The following is a 17,096-nucleotide window of genomic DNA, read 5'->3' on the forward strand; positions in this document are numbered from 1 at the left end:
GGAGAGCTTTGTGCTCCTTTCAGCACCTACGAGACACATATGAGATGCACAACACCCAATTTTACTGCTACCTGTAGCTTACATATGCACTTGAGGCATCTTTAACCCAGACACACACCCTCCCACAAAACAACCCAATGGAAGCACAAGTAACCCAAGCTAAAATTATACAAAAAGGCATCACACACACATTTACAGCACACTGGTAAACAACACATTGGATCCCCTGAAGACATTGAGGGAAAGATGGGAACAGGATGTAAGCATACTAGAGAAAGAAGACTGGACAGAGGCAAAAATGGCATTGTGAACACTAGCGTTCCCCCATGCGATTAAGACTTGTACAACTATACACTACTGCCCGACACGACTGCACAAGATGAATCAGTCTTGACCCCCGCTTTGCATACAGTGCAAATTGGCCATAGGCATGTTCTTTCACACTATTGGGGAATGCCCAATAATACAAATCTACTAGCGCAACATAAGCGCTAAACTGTCACAAGCTATAGGGAGGTTGGTAGAACCAGAGCCTAAACTGATGATACTGGGACTGAGACGAGAGGGGTGGCAAAAGGAGCACTAGGCTCCTGGTGGCTATGGGCTTTTTGGTAGCCAAAAGGTCGGTCTATAAATCAAGGAGGTATTCAGAGAAACATAAGGTAAAGGGCCCGTGTTGGAATACTCTGAGGGGTAAAAGGGATATAGCGCGACATTAGAATGGTGTGTACTGCTTTAGATATTTCTTATTGGGGTCGCTCGGACAATTATGTATACAAACAGATGTCTACACATTGAGAATCTTGTTTAATCAATCAAAAGCCAATAAACAGTTATTTAAAAAATAAAAACAAATACGCACACAAGAAGCCCATATAAGGTTCTTTTATCAACTGGGTAGTAGGTCTTTATATTGCATGACAGATTTTTCAAATTCGCAAACAGTGTGCTTTGATGCTCCAGAAGAATGAAAAGTCACTGAAGTACAACCAGACTGGCTTAGCTCTTCACAGGCACACCATAAGCCATCGTTCCTCCAGCCTGGTCAGATACCAGAGCTTGAACACCAACTATTCTAATACACCATTCGTATACATCAAACTCATGGGGTTCAGCACGTGAATGCTACATCCACTTGGCACCTGCTATGTAAACAGGCTCCAGTTCCTCAATATGTGGTTCCAGGAACGCAGTGCAAACTATTCAGATCTAGACGTTTAAAAACATGGTTTAAATTGACTCCGCACAAATCATACACTTACATGAAGTCATAGGCTATAGAAAAGAGGTCCCTACCTAGAAACTTTCCAAAAGATTACAGGTCCACAGACCAAGGGATCATACTATTGGACAGCCATTCAGTTACACAATAACAATAAGAAGGATTACGATCATAATTATTATTGGTTATTTTTATATAACAATTTATATTATAGATCTTGCTGCTGGGGGTCTTGGTGCACTTCTATAACAAAAGAGGCCATGAACTCAAAAGCAATAAACAATGTAAAGAAGAGGATGGATTGGAGACCATTAGAAACACAATTTTATGAAAACAGATATGTTTATACAAAAGACTGACTATGCTACATAAATGGCCCAGACAGCTTTTGCATGGGAGCGTGAGGGGCATCAGTAAGAGAGAGGAACAGGTAGATAATTTGTGATGATTTATTAGGACGCATTGTTTCGAGATACCACCTCAGACAGAAACGGACAGATGAGAAAGGTAGCCCAGTACGTCTAATTCCCGACTGTGGTAAAACTGCATCCTCTAATTACGCTCTGGGTTTAAATTCATGGATGAAAACACTACTTACCTTGCATTAAAGTTATAATCTGCATCTGGAATGCCAATGTCCCATAAAATTATTCTCTTATCATAAGAACCAGCTGGAAAAGAAAATTTAAGAAACTATCAAAATTGGGGGCTGATCTCCTATATACTTGGTTCCTTACATACCTAAACACATTTACAGTTCTTTCCCCCGTCTAAAGCCACATGCTCATTGACAGCAAAACCAACAACCAATACATTAAATTTAGTGCATCAAAAATGTACATGCAATGGCAACTCCCAACTTCACAAAATGTAGTAAGAAAGAACTGAAGTGAAGAAGATTTAGAACAAATCAGCAGTGCGTCTTTCGATAGGACAAGTTGAATAAAAAACTCTCCATAATCTTGCAGGATGGATTTGGCTCTCACTGAAGAAATATCTATCTTGGTCCCTTAATTCAGGATTACAGTTCTGATAAACTTGAGAACTGAGCCTTCTCCATCAGTAACTCTGCCTGGCCTTCCAGAAAGCAAGGGAAAGGAGCAAAAAGGGAAAGGTTACTTAACCTGTAAGCATCTGTTTGTGGCATGTAGTGCAGTAGATTCACATATTGTGCACATTCTTGCCATTTAGTGTTGTGCCCGGATGCGTACAAGTGGATTCTGTTTGAAGAACTCTTTTGGAGTCATGCCTTAATGTGACTTCATCTCTTGCTGGTAATGCGCATGGTCAATGGCTCCATTGTTAGATTGTTTTCCTCACGGCGGTTGAAGATGAAGTTGAAGCAAAGTGATACAGGAGAGAGAAAGAAAGATGACCATGCAAGAGAAGAAATAATGATAGCTGCAACAACCAGAGGCCTCCGGGGAGGAAGGGGGGGGGGGGGGGGGAACGGGAGGGGGCATGTGATTCTAAGGAACTACATGCCACAAACAGATGCTTACAGGGCAAGAAACATTTCCTGTTCGACAGATGCGTGTTTGTAGTTCCACATGTGATCAATAGATGTAAAGCAGTCCTCCCGTAAGTGGTGGCTTGTTTGTGGGTGTAGCAAAGGATTGAAAAAGGGTACAGAGTCCAGCCTGACCAACTTTGGCTTGCTGGTGAGCTAGTATGTCCACACAACAGTATTTAGTGAAAGTGTGTGGTGTAGACCAGATAGCTGTTTTATAGACGTCAGCTATGGGTATGTTTCTCAGGAAGGCCATAAAACCACCTTAGGAAGAAATTTAGGGTTAGTGAGAAGGACAACCCCATCCTTATGAACCTGAAAGACAGGTTCTTCTAACGTTAAAGCTTGGAGCTTACTGACACGTCTTAGTGAGGTGATAGCAGAGAGAAAAGTTCCCTTCCAAAACAGGAACTGAATCGGACGGGACTGGTGGCGTTCGAACGGAGGACCTATAAATCTTCTGAGGACGATGTTGTGATTCCACACTGGGGCTGTGTAGGACCCAAGGAGGAATGACTCGAGTCCCTCAATAAAAGCTTTAATGACTGGAATTCTAAAGAGGGAAAGGTGTTGCCTATATGTAAATAAGCAGCCAAGTGTAGCCGAATGGATGCTAGTCCACAGGTTTGAAGCAGTAGCAAGTAAACCGTGTTTTGGAAGCTAGCTGCTAAGGGGTCAATGTGGTTTCAAAGGCAGTAGTACACAAACCTTTTCCTTTTGGCAGTATAATGGGCACAAGTAGTGGACCTGCATATTTCTTTGAGTATATTCGTGCATTCAGGAGGAAGATGGAGGTAACCAAACTAAGACTTCAGGAACCAGATTGGAAGGTTGAGTCTCCTGGGTCGAGGTGCTTGAATTCTCCATGGTTCTGCATAAGAAGGTCCGGCCTGTTTGGGAGCTTCTTGAGCGGAATAACCAAAAGTTCAATGAGAGTGGTGAAACAGGGCTGTTTGGCCCAGGTGGGAACCACTAGGGTGAGGGATGTTTGCCTAACTCTCCAAACCACAAACTGTAGAAGGGAGAGGGGCGGAAAAGTGTAGTCCAATATCCCTTACCAGTTTATCCATAGTGCATCGGTGTGGGAATCTGGAATAACCGGGGTTTGAGAATCTGGAGGTGAAGCTTGAGCATTTTTTATGTTTTCTGCTGTGGTAATGAAAACCAAGTCTGGAACACCTATCGCCGGAAGTACTGGAGGACTCTTGGGTGGAGTTCCGACTCATGGACTTGTTGATTCATCTTGCTGCGGAGGTCAGCAGGTGGATCCTGTGGTGGAGTGCCCAATGCCAGATGGACTGGGCTAGCTGAGAGAGTTCCTCCCTGCTTCTGTAGGTAATACATGGCCATCATGTTCTCCATCTGGACGAGGATTACCTTGCCCCCTATGAGGGGAAGGAAGGCCTTGAGCCCTAGATGGACAGTAAACAGCTTCAGGTAGTTGACTTGGAGGCCCCATTGTCACTGGAATCCCCCTCTTCCTGGACAGTCAGCTTTTGTAGATGTGACCCCCCACCCTTCCCCTCCCCACCCGGTGAGAGATGCCCCTCCCCACCTGGTGAGAGATGCACATGTTGTGATGGTAATAGGCAGAACTGGGTCGAGAAAAGGATGTTCTTGCAACAAATTGTTGGTGTTCCACCACTGCAGAGAGTAAGGAGGGTGGCAGCTGATCAACATTAGATCTTCTCAATGAGCCTCCACCTGAGATAATTGTTGCTTTAAGCATTTCTGTCGTGGGAGGTGAGTGTGCCTGCATAAAAGAAAAAAAAAAAAGGGGTGGGGGAGGCATGTATTACTTTGCACAGGGAACTGTGTTGATGCAGTAGGCCATGATGTCCAGAAGGCCAATGACTCTCCGGACTGTGACTTTTGATCTGGCTGAAAAAGGAGCAATGCATGGAAGGACTGGTCTCTTGCCAAACAGGAATTGGCCCTGCTGACTTCTACATTCAGGCCAGCCCCTAACTACGATTGGATTTGAAGGGGTTGGATATGGGGCTTTGCATCGTGAATGGTAAAGCCCAGTTTGTGAAGCAGGTTTAGAGTAGAAATGAAAGTAGGTATCTCGGAGGTAGGGTGCAGCCATGAAGTTGCCTTGCTGTAGCAGTGGAATGACATCCCGGACGAGGACCATGTGGAAATGTTCTCACAGGATGTAGTCACCAAGGGGTCTGAGGTCCAGAATGGGCCTGAGGGACCTGGCCTTCTTGGGAATAAGGAAGTGAAGGGAATACACCCCTGAGCCCTGCAGGTATTGTGAAACGAGCTCTATGGCCCATTTGAGAAGGACACTTGAAATACTGCCTGAAACATGCCAAATGAGCCATAGAGCTGTTCTGGGGAGATGAAGTGTCTGTGGGGTGGTATGGAGTGAGCTCCAGACAGTAACCGTGCTGAATGATGTCCAATACCCACTGGTCTGAGGTAGCGTGTTACTAAGTGGGGAAGAACATCTGAAGTCTTTCCCCAACAGCCGTTTTGTGGATTCGGGAGTGGTGAGGGTTTAAGGGAAGTGAGAAGTCATTGTTTGGCTGAGGCGGCTTCTTTGGGGGAGCCTGTGGGGCAGATCATATGATCCTCCCCCTGCCATGTTCGCCCAGGTTGGAATGAGGGATTCCTGTGAGATATAAGAAAGTGGGTCAGGTAAAGAAGCAAGGGAGGATGGTAATGCTGGAGGCCTGGCTGATGCCGTGGAGAGAACAAGCAGTAGAGGCTCAGGAAGAGGACTGGTGGCTTTGTCTTGCTTTTCCCGCTGCTTAGGTGTTGGTAGGAATCCCAGGGTTTCCTCAAAGCTAAGCTGCCTCTTTCAAGGTCGAGTGCCTGACATAGACGGCTGTGTGAAAATTTGGCCTATCTCTGACGAGCGTAGAGTATGTCGTACAGTTTTTGGAGGACCGGTAATATGGGGCAGATGCCTGTTTTATTTTTTTGTGGCACAGACTGTCTTGGCTCTGAATGTTGAGTCGGCGCAGATCCCAGAGCAGGCGTCACCGAATGGATCACCTTCAGGATCTTCTTCGGCGCCTAGCTGAGACTGGGGGTAGTATCCATAGTGGATGGTTGGCGCTGACCATTTTATGTGGGTTCAGAGCCCTGGATGCCCCTCATGAGGTGGAAGCTCGAAATTAGAGTAGTGTCGAGGGGAAAGAGAAGTGGGACCTGTTGAGCAGGCGGGAGGTCTTCGAACTCTAGGTCGGAGTCATGTGAGCCTCCCCCTTTGCAGCCAACGGCTCCAAACGATGTTCTCTTTTGGAGGTCCTGGGTGCCAAAGAGGTCTGGGGTATTTGTGCTGCTCCTGGGCCACACCAACTCGATGGACTTGAAGAGTCTTTGTAGACCAGAAGGAACAACAGGCATTGCAGAAGGCCCCATTGTGCATGCGTGAGAGGCAAAGATAACAGACCTGGTGAAGGTCGGCCCAGGGGTATTTCGTACGACACAAGGGCAGTATCAAAACGGTGTCCATTCCATCACAGGTGAGGCACAGTGAGAGCAGAGCCAGCAGAAGGGAAAAAGGCCCCGAAGGGCGAAGGCTGAAGTCGAACAGAGGTCCGCCCCAGACAAAACTGCAGGCATCTACTAGATACAAGAAAAGGGAGAACGTGATTGTAGACCAGAACGACGGAGGGAGAGGAACCGTGAATGCCAAAAAGTACAATACGACGGTGTCAATCTGGAGCACAGGAACACACGTTCAAACCAGGCAGGGGAAAGAGCAGTGGCGGCTGTCACCCCACTGCTTTTAAGCAGTGTCACAAATGGAAAAATAAAATGATAACCAAGTTATTATCATTTTATTTTTTCCTGATTGCGGCAGCTTTGCAGTTGGGGGGTGCGGGGACTGCTCTGCTGACTGAGCCGGGAAGGAAAGGAGTGTTTTGCACTCCTTAAAGTGCGCATTAATGTTTGGCCGGCCCTCTGCATTACAGACTGCACGGAGATTATGCCCAGTGTAGGACTTGGCCTTTTTGGCTAAAGTTCCCAAAACGTTTTGCTTTCCCCCAGACCGTTCCTGACAGATGCCAATTTAGATGTTTTGGTTACTTTGCCACTGCTGATCAGTGTCAAAGTACAAGTGGTCCCTATGTAAGGTGTAATGGTAATTGGTTGGCCGTGATTGGTACGTTTGCCTTACTAGTAACGTCCCTAGTGATGTGCACTGTGTGTGTGCCAGGGCTAGTAATGCAAAGGCGCGCAGAGAAGGGAACTCAGGCCTGCAGTGTAGGGCCTGCGCACAGAATGCTCAGCATGTTGTCCTGACAAGTACAACCACTTGTCAGGCCTGACTTTCCCTTTTACATACACATTGGGTACCCCTGTGGTAGGTCCCAGGTAACCCCTGGGCAGGGAGCAGTGTAGATAAAAGGCAGAACATATACTGAGGTGTGTGCTATGTTTCGACAGTGAAAAAAACACTCCATTTCGATATTCACTGCTGAAAGGCCATCCTTCCCAAAGGACAGACTGGGGGAGGCTGGGTGTTGTGTTTGTTAGCCTAGTTTCCTGTCAGTTTATAATGGAGAGGTGAAGTTTAGTATGTATGAACTCAGTGTCATAACTCATCTTTATGTGAAGGTGGTTTTGTCACTGTGTGTTCATAAACCCCTCTTTTAGAAAGTGGCTGAGTTTTGTGCGCTGAGCATTTCTGTGAGTCTCTGCTGAAATGTGGATTGTCTGTCTGGAACTGAGAGAGAGGAGCTGGGAGAGGTCTTGACCCAGGGAGGGGTTGAGATGGCACCAGGCTCCCCTGCATCTGGAGAGTAGGGGGAGAAGCCCGGGAGGTAAAAAGGCCTGGGCTGGTGCTATAAACCAATTGACCCATCTCCTGCTGAGTGATTAAGGATCCAGACCCCCAGTATCAAAGGGAAAGAAGTGACACTAGGAGGAAGACACCCAGAACCGATTTAGGGAGGGGTCAGGGACCCCTGAGCACATACGGACTTCAAAGACATTAAGGGGTATAACCAGGAGAGTTCTAACTAAGGGAGAGGCTGTTGGGACTGTGCTTAGAGGCGCTGGGTCCCCCTGCTTGAAGAAGACTGTGCTTTGTGCTGTGTCTTGTAACCCCAAGGGCCCGAGGTGAGCTAGCTCCCTGTTTGGAAATACAGGATCATTAAAGTTTCCGGAGAAGTCCCAAGCAATGCGGTGTGCGCGTGCTTTTGTAGCTTGAGACCCTCTGAAGTTGTGCCTTTGATCATGGGCAAGCAGGAGTAAGCTAAGTCTCGGACGCGCTGGGTGCGTGTCGTGGTGCGAGCCAGGGCGTTGAGGAGCGCCTGGTCATGGCACGGGGAGACAAGGTGAGGCTTGGACACGCAGAGTGTGTTGTGGTGCAGGCCAAAGCGTTTGTGAAGAGCGCCTGTGCATCGTGTGCACCAAAAGAAGAAGTGAGTCTCCGATGCGCAAGGTGCATGTCGTGGTGCAGCCAGGGCGTTGAAGAGCGCCTGGGCATCGTGTGCACCGGGAGAAGGGGAGAAGGGGAGAAACTCGGACGCGCAGGGTGCGTGTCGAGGTGCAAGCGGGGCATTGGTGAAGAGCGCCGGATCGTCGTGAGCACCAGAGTAGAGGCGAGTCTCAGACTCGCGGTGTGCGTGTTGAAGTGCAACCTGAGGCGCTGGTGAGGAGTGCCTGGGTAGGGTGTGCATCGAATTGAAGTAAAGTCTCCACAGTGCTGAGGGCGGATCACAGTGTTGACTGAGACCGCCAGAAGGAGGGACAAGTCATTGGGCCCTCGGAGTAAACCAGCAGCGGCCCAGACCGGCAGCCCCGGAGGAGCAGAGCCGCCGGCCCGAGTCCACCGCGCCCCGTGACGGAGTTCTGGATCAAGGCCCAAGTCGCTAATGTCAGGGAGTAGTGGGGTTGCGCCCCCCAGGTAACGTGGATCAACACCTGGGGGTGGGGTGAGGTCGGCCTCCCGCTTCAGTCAGCTGCGCAAGCCGTTGCTTCGGCTCGGATCTCAGCCCGTGCTGACCCAAGGAGGGGCAGTACTGGGGCCGGAGTGGGAAGCAGTACTTTTGTGTCATCATTTGATCCATGACAGGGGCACTGTTAACGGAGCACCTAAAACTGTCGTATTACACTTTGCATTATTTGCTGCTAACGAACTATCGAACTGTCGTATGACGCCTGACCTCATTTGTGCCTGACGAACTACATGCTTGGTGCGCTACGCACTGCGTTATTTTTTCCCTTGCATATTACCGGATTGTAACGTGGCGCATTGCATTATTCCTTCAGTGCACAGTATCGGATTATAACGTGGCGCAGTGTATTATTTCTTCATTGCACCGTACAGGATTGTAGCAGGACGCATTGCTTTATTTCTTCCTGGTACAGGGCATGCTGGTGGTGATACGCATTGCATTATTCCTTCAATTGCAAAGTACATGACTGTGGCGCTACGTATGGCATTGTTTCTCTGTTGCATAGTATAATAGGATATCGTTACGCATTGCAGTATTTGTTTCCTTTTGCAACGTGTGTGATTCTAGCAATAAGACTTACCTAACCTTTGGGAAACAGAAGTGAGCTTAACTGTTGGTTAGAAGCGGTGGTTGGGATTAGAACCTACCAACCCACCGGAAAGAATACTACCCATTCTTATATGTTGATTTTGTATCGTGTGGTCGTATTGTATAATTTCTTATATAAAGATTATACTCATTTTATCAAAACTCGTGTGGAGTCTATTTGTGGTGACATCATGGGGTTACTGTGAGCGTGGTTGCACATACTGAACACTCGTGCCTTGGAGATAAGCCTGGCTGCTCGTGCCAAGATACTAAGGGGGTGAGCAGTGCTCTCTCAGACGGTGTCCTTACTTAGCCTAATGTTGAAGCGAGGGGTCGGGGACTCCCGCCTCCAGCATTAGGTGGCGGCGGTAAGCGATAAGAACCCCCACTTCCAACACCCAGCCTCCTATTCCCAGGCTGAGTGCCGATCCACGGGGCTCAGTCCAATCACTATGCTGCATTGCAGTGTGGCAACTGGCTGTAGGGAGGCTGGGAGCCGGGTGCAGTCTGCTTCCTGCCCTGGAAGCAGGGAAGAGGACCGAGAGGAATCGGCAGCAACAGCGGGTGGCAGACAGGTAAGTGTGTATTTGTTTTTTATTTCATTCCCCCATCCCCCCCACACCCCACTCCCACTGCCTTCAAATACCAGCAGCCACTGAGAAAAAACAAACAAACACTGGAGTCGATAACCATGCGCATTACGAGCAAGAGGTAGACTCATTACCTTGTGACTCGAGAAAAATGATTCGAAGATACACAACTTGCACATATCCGGACCCAACACTTGATGGCAGGAGTATGCAGAGCATGTATATCTACAGCAGCATATGCCTCAAACATTTATTTTAATAAACACTTACACAATCTACCACTTTTGTTTTTACAACAACTCTCAGTAACGAAAACGAAGTTTTACTTAAGACAAAGCATACTAGCAAACCTACATAGATTTCATGGCAACAGCCTTACAGACGAGAATGCCTAATTTGGTGGCGATTCAGATGCCAAGAATAATTCACCACGTCCGAGCCTCTAGCTTACCAACAATCAACTTGGCTCTGCAAATTACCGGAGCAGAATATAGAATAGCCTAGAGACAGCAGTGACTGACACTGCAGTGTTACTCCTGAAGAATCTCATACAAAGAAGTGCCGACTCCCTCTTTCCTACAGCCAAGCGCTTCCAGGACATTACACAAATCACCAACATAAGGTAATATTCTTTCAACAGCAAGTCTCTGCTAGCTTGTCACCAGTTTTTTTTAGATTTACAGTAAATGCCTAACATGATACAAATGAGAGAGAGATGAACAGTAGAGGAGTTTTAAGGTAAAGAGGAGGTAGGCATTCAGTGCAGAGATCAATATTGTCTGTGAGCACTCATAATTATTATAGCACAGCCTGATTTGGTTTTGTTGGGTTGGTTCCTTTTCTCATGCAAGTTTTTGAGGACTGCAATAGGATTCTCATTACTAATTATTGACCACACGAGTGTCCACTCTGTTTCCCTGCCCTGCATTGGGTCTGCCGATGCCCCTACCTAGGTTGAACAGTCTATGAATTTTTCATTTATTATTCAGCGACTGCTTTGATACATGGAATCTCCATGAATCTCTTTATTGAAAAAAGAATAAAGTTTTATTTGAGCTAGATTAGTGTTTTCTGTCATGGGCGGCTATTATGCCACATCTCCTTAACCCCTTCAGTGCCCATGACGAGCTGGACTCGTCATGGGCTGCGGTGGCGCTGTGCCCATGACGAGTCCAGCTCGTCATGAACTCCGCCCGCTAATAAAAAGCGCGGCACTGGGCGGGGAAAGGGGCGGGCATGCAAGGGGTTAATTTATTAATTTGTTGATCAACAACAAAAAATTCTATAACCCCTTCCATGCTCATGACGGAACGATTCCGTCATGAGCATCGGTTGAGCTGTGCTCATGACGGAACCGTTCCGTCATGGCCCCGCCCGCGCTCGAACCCTTCAGCACCGCGGGGGAATCTGCGCAGCGCTGAAGGGGTTAAACATGTTTTTTTGTCATTGTTTAATGTTGAACAAAAAAATTTGGGGGATTAATTTTGCACATGCAGAATTATACTCGTTAAGGTTTGGGGTCCCGAATCGGTCATTCCAAACAGAACGCGAAGGATCGAGTATTTTTACTCACCTTACGCGCTCTAGTCTTTCTCTGCCTTCGATGCCTTTGACGGATCACGTATGACGACGTCCCGCAATGGGCACGGCCTATCTGCCCTCAAGAGGACCGAGGAAATGCCGGTCCAGTGCACTATGCGGCGGTGAAGGAGAAACAGATTTTGTGGCGGACAGCTGGCCTAGATAGCAGTAAGCGGGACTGGGACACTCATAATACTAGCATGATACGTAAATGCTAGACGAGGAACATCTATTGGGTGATTGATAAAATTAATACGGGATTCGTATATTTGCTTTTCACGTAATTCAGGTACTCCTTTGAAATCCTGTTGGGAATCGTAAAATAATATATATAAGAGGTTGACATTGGCTTTCGATCACGTTACAGCTACATGATATGTAGTTTTACAATCACTCGGCCACACGTTTCAGGGTAATAGCATCAAACTTCCCTAATGCGAAAGAGAGTTAGCCTTCTGTATAGAGGACTACGGACTCTTTACATTTCTGTAATATACAGGACATTGTTGTGTTGCACCAGCCGAATGATCGCGTTTCCGGTGTGTACAATGCTAATACGATCATATTTTATTTCAATTCTACTTTTAAAATCCTTTTTTTGTTACAGAGAGTGCGTGTGGACGGCTGTCTTCACTCGCCCGCCATTTCGAGTTTACTAACTTAATAAACTCGGTAAGTTGGATTCAGATTATGATACCGGGTTACTCGGTTGGGTCTCCGGAGCAATCATTCCTGTTGGTCTTTGTGACTACATCTCCTGATATGTAGATTTACTATTGGGCCATTCAACCTAATAGCCAACATCGATATTGCGATTACAAGCAACCATCTTTACTCCCATATGAGGGGAGATATGAGCTTGCTGGTGCGTAGATTGTGTGTGTGTTGGGTTGGGTAATATCCACCAGTTTTTTTTGTTTTTTTTTGTTTTTTTAACCATTTTAGGTTCCTCTCCAAAGGCGAGAGAGACATCACTTGAAGTGTTTGCTTCTTTTCCGAATTGGGAAGAAGAAAGTCCTTGACACCTAGGAATCTACCTGGTGAGAAGTCCTGAGGAAAGCTGGGTGATTATTTAGAGCTGGCTGAAACATCGACAATCTTGCAGAAAAATGGGGGGGTTGGAACCTCATTATAAGCTCTCCAACCTACTACCCATGTTTTTTGGTTTTTAATCCGTTCTGGACACCTATTATTAAAATTGAAATAAGGATTTCCCGGGATCGGTTTTATATCTCGGATTATCACTGGTTCTGCACCTTTATCTCACCCTTGGTTCCACTCACATTGTGTGTTGTATTGTCTTCCCCTCCCTTATTGCTCCACCTCCAGCAATGCAAATGTTTTGCTGTGGAAAGTCAAACACGTGAAAGCAACAAATACACGTTGCCAGCACACTAGATGGCCTCAGCATCTGATAGGAGAGTACAAGAACTAATTGGCTTCTTAAATTCCATTGCGGTGTGATGGCATCAAAACATCAGAAAAAAACAGGACAACGAACATCCCATCCAGATGCAAGGTGATCTTCAATGATATAAAATAATTTACAAAATGATGGGGTTAGGATGCAATGTGAGCACTACAGCCAAACCAACGACTCCATGTAACACTCACTCAAATGCCACAAAAGAACAATTTCACAGGGTAAATCCCACCAGATATGTGGTTAGCGCAATAGCAGAATGCAGGAAACAATTAAAAAGTTAGGCCAAGAACTTAGCATTTTTTTCGGATCTCTCATTTATTTGTTAGTGTAAATGACTGTGCCATCAACTACATTTTTGCTAAATACGGATTCTTCTAAAATGGTCTCACACTCCATTGAGCTTGATGAATTAAAAAACTAAAATAAAAAAAAAAGACGGAACAATAAAATTTAAACTTACTGAAGAGGAATGTTTCTTGCTTGGAGCTGAAACAGATGGTGGCTATTGGCTTTTGATGAGCCTTAATTTCTCCATAGCAAAAATTGGCTTTCGCGTGAATTAGTTTCACCACTCCTTTGAGACCAGCTGCTGCCAGTACATTGAATTTTCGCTTCTGCTGATCTGCAGTCATCATGGTCAATGATGTCCAAGCCAAGGTAAAAAACTCCTAGTGAATTAATGATAATATATCAGGTGATTCATCTAGCAACACAAAGTAATGGCGTTTGGTACTAGTCAAGAACCCACCCGCTTCCCCAGCCCTGGAGGCTACAGACTATTAACCAGAAGAGCGATGATGAAATTGAGATAAATGCCAAGTGTTGTGTGTATATGTATGCATAAGTTTATTTCAGTTATTTGTGGAACAAAATTGCATACTTAATCACAAGGGTCAACACGCGTATTTTGGAGTTCCTGAGATAATATGCTGTGCGGCACAGGCACCGAGCAACAGTGAACTCACCCTGGATATAGGAGGGAGCAGTTCAACCGTGGGAGATATTTTTGAATAAGAGCGTTGTCTTGATTCCCCACAATCATAGGCGACCACATTTTGATACTAAGCCCTGATTAAGTCCACTGAAGCTGGATGAAACACATTGGCTGCTTGGCTGTTTTTAATAAAAAGAGACCCAACAATAACCAATTATGGATGGATTCAATCACTTTTGATCTGGAATTGGTGGTGCAATCCACACTTTGCAACAAATTCAATATTGGTCTTGGAGACTGCTCAGTGGGAACAGCAGGAGCGGTGGAAGAGCACACCATTAGAGTATAATACTCAAAATATTGGACTCTGTTGTGGGGGATTTTCTTTTTTTGGGGGAGGTGTGTTACATGTACACTGAAGTGTAGACGGTAGGGTTGCTGTTTGTTTGGTATTGTACATAACAACAAGGTACTGCTGCTTTTATGTACATGTGAGTTGACATATATACAGGTCTCATGACTGCTACTAAAAACTGTAATGTGTCATGTATATATGAATGTGAAAGTTAATTTCAGTAACTTGTTTACACAGAAATGATGCGATTCCTTTCAAACCGTGTCCCATCCTTCCTCTCCAAGACCCAACTCAAACCTTTCTTACTACTATGAACTCCCAAACACCTTTTCAAACGTCCCCATCCTTTTTAGCCAATTCACACAACTAACAGGCGTACATGTTTTCTACTCCCACTAACAACTTGCTTCCCTTTTCTAATCCATTCCCATCATTCTATCCCTACTAAAATCACTATGAAACACTGAAGAACTCAAGAGGTAATACACACACATATAAACATACACATATAAACATACACACACACACACACACACACACACACACTACTCCAGCATACATGCAAAACTTCATAATCAATACACCTTAAAGTAGAGTCCTATTTTGTAGATTTAATTGTATTTTTTATGCAGGGCCACACTGGTACTAAGATCCATAACAGACATAAACAGGCGCATAATTGAGGACTGTTGCCGCATGGTACTGAATTTAGGTTTGTCTAGTAACAAATCTAACTATACCAATCTGAACTACTCCTCTACTTATATTGGCTGACAAAATTGCATTGTGAAAGCTCATGGGCGGTTGTAGCGTGTACAAAACATATCCATGTGGAATTGTATAATAAATACAACGAAACCCAAGGGCTTCGCCTTGAAAATTTGTTTGTCATAAGTAACATAAAAAGATTCAATGTATGATGCACATGCAGCCTTCTGCATTATTTTATCTTGTCACACAATCATTTGATTGATGGGACGCCCAGAGGAGCAGCCTAAGAGTGCATGGGCTGTTGCGAGATATTCCGTTAGTTTGCAGTGGGTTTAGAGCCCACCCATTGATTATTAATGGTTGTCTTCACGGGCACTCACTTGCTTGCGTCCAATTTGTTAGTGCATATGGGCTTCACTTCTTCTTGGGTTTGTCCCTCCCCTGGAGCACGAACCCATTACTTGCGTCCTTCTGCTACTCTGTTTTCAAGCGCTACTTTTTTCTTTTTGTTTAAGCACTCTGAGAGGGTTTGTTTATTTACAGCTCTCACCATTGTGTACTCCCCCACCCAACCTGACATGTAAGCCCTCCTTCGCTCCCCCCCTTGGGTTTTTTGCCCGTGTGCTTCTCCCTCCTACTCTCCATGCTGATCTCTCGCAGTGGGCTTCTCACCCCCTTCTCCCAAGTACTTGCTACAGGCTTCACAACACCCCCCCCACCCTGTCCTAGCTCCACACTGAACATGCTCACCCTTCTGCTGCTCTTCCCCTCGCTCTGTCAAGCTTCTCCCAGGTGTCCTCCATTCCGGTTGCTCCCCCCTCCCCCCCCCCCCTCTTCCAGTTGCTCTTTTTCTCCATACGCTTTCCATTCCGGTTGCTTTTCTCCTCGGCCCTTCATGTGGCTTCCCCACAACCCGCTCCAGTTTTCATTTTTTTTAAATTGCATTCACGCTCTTGGCTTTGCAAATGCTAGTTATTCCAAATATTCAGCACAGATGCGAAAGAGCTGCTCTAGTTCCTCAACTTATGCATGACACTTTCTCCAGCGAACTTGAGAGGGGTTAATGTCTACCCCAAACAACAAGAATGGAATTGGACAAGTTCAATCCTGAGGAACTTAGTGCTTCACATACTAGCCTAGCTAGCTAAAAGAGTAAGGGGCTAAGCCTACAGGAAATCTACTGCCTAGCTCCTTGTCTACCCTGCGACGTGGGAATGATAAAGCACTGCAAATACAAGGAGATGGACAGAGCGCTGTAACGTTTCAGACACTTACCCCAGTCACAGATCTGGGTTGAATCCATCATCATTCTTTAGCTCACTTCGCCACCTCAGTTCAGACCAAGCTATATGCAAATCAATCTTGACCCTGTGCCTCATGGGAACAGTCCAGCCCAAACTGCCAAGCCAGATCTTCCCTGAATCGGAAACAAGCATCCTGGGACCGGTTTCTGGGTAACAACCTTCATTAGCCAGGCCAGCTTGAATCCAGTGGCAAAGTGAGCAAGAGACCCACGTCTGAGCATACCCTACCAATGATAAAGCACTCCCTCCTCTCAACAAGGCCAGGGAAGTGTAATGAGCACAGCCCTTTTTATTTTTCATCACTCCATGGCTTTGATGGGGTGGGGCAGGAGGATGTGATGGGATGGTGGAGGATATTGTGGGACCTTTGCCTTTTTGCCAAGCTGTAGAATTTTAAAATACAAAAGGCCCTATTTTTTCCACTCAAAAGGTCAGTTTGCCCATCTCATGTGACTAAGTTTCCCTCACCCCAAATTCAAAAAGGTAAAGAGAAATATGCACCTTTTTTTGTTTATATTTTGGCAACTCATTAACGAGGTCTGTTGGCTTGCGGGTAAAAAGAAAATGTAAAGGACTTTTTCAATCTGTCCTTGTTCTTTTGGGGTGGGATTGTGCTCGCCATGCCACCACATTATTTTATGTACGTAAAAAAAAAAAAACAAAAAAAAAAAATTATGAACCAGTAATGTCCGACTGGAGCAGAGTCTCTCAGATGCTCAGAGGTTTGCTTACGGAGCTCAAAATGGATACATCCACAAATATTAAGCTCCAATCAGATAACCAGGTTTTTAACTTAACAATATTTAAAAAAAAAAAAAAAAAAAAAACGCTAGGTGATTTTATCCCAAATCACAAAATTTACTTTTAAAAGTGGGGGATCTGGATGCTAACTTTTTGGAAACCCCCCCATAACTTTTCCTCACCATCGCCAGTCTACACAAAGTTTCCATA

General features: G+C 45.7%; 1 protein-coding gene across 4 annotated transcripts in view; it reads right to left on the reverse strand.

The window, feature by feature from the left end:
* Positions 1-17,096, reverse strand: part of LRWD1 (leucine rich repeats and WD repeat domain containing 1) — a 169,367-nt gene that overhangs the window by 26,508 nt on the left and 125,763 nt on the right. For all 4 annotated transcript variants that reach the window (XM_085649592.1, XM_085649593.1, XM_085649591.1 and 1 more), the window contains exons 10-11: positions 13,302-13,509; positions 1,821-1,893 (exon numbers count right to left, since the gene is read on the reverse strand). In XM_085649592.1, coding sequence (XP_085505718.1) covers positions 1,821-1,893; positions 13,302-13,509 — 281 coding nt within the window. The remainder of the gene's footprint in view (positions 1-1,820; positions 1,894-13,301; positions 13,510-17,096) is intronic.

Source organism: Triturus cristatus, chromosome 3_2 (genome assembly GCF_964204655.1).
Source record: "Triturus cristatus chromosome 3_2, aTriCri1.1, whole genome shotgun sequence".
NCBI lineage: Eukaryota > Metazoa > Chordata > Amphibia > Caudata > Salamandridae > Triturus > Triturus cristatus.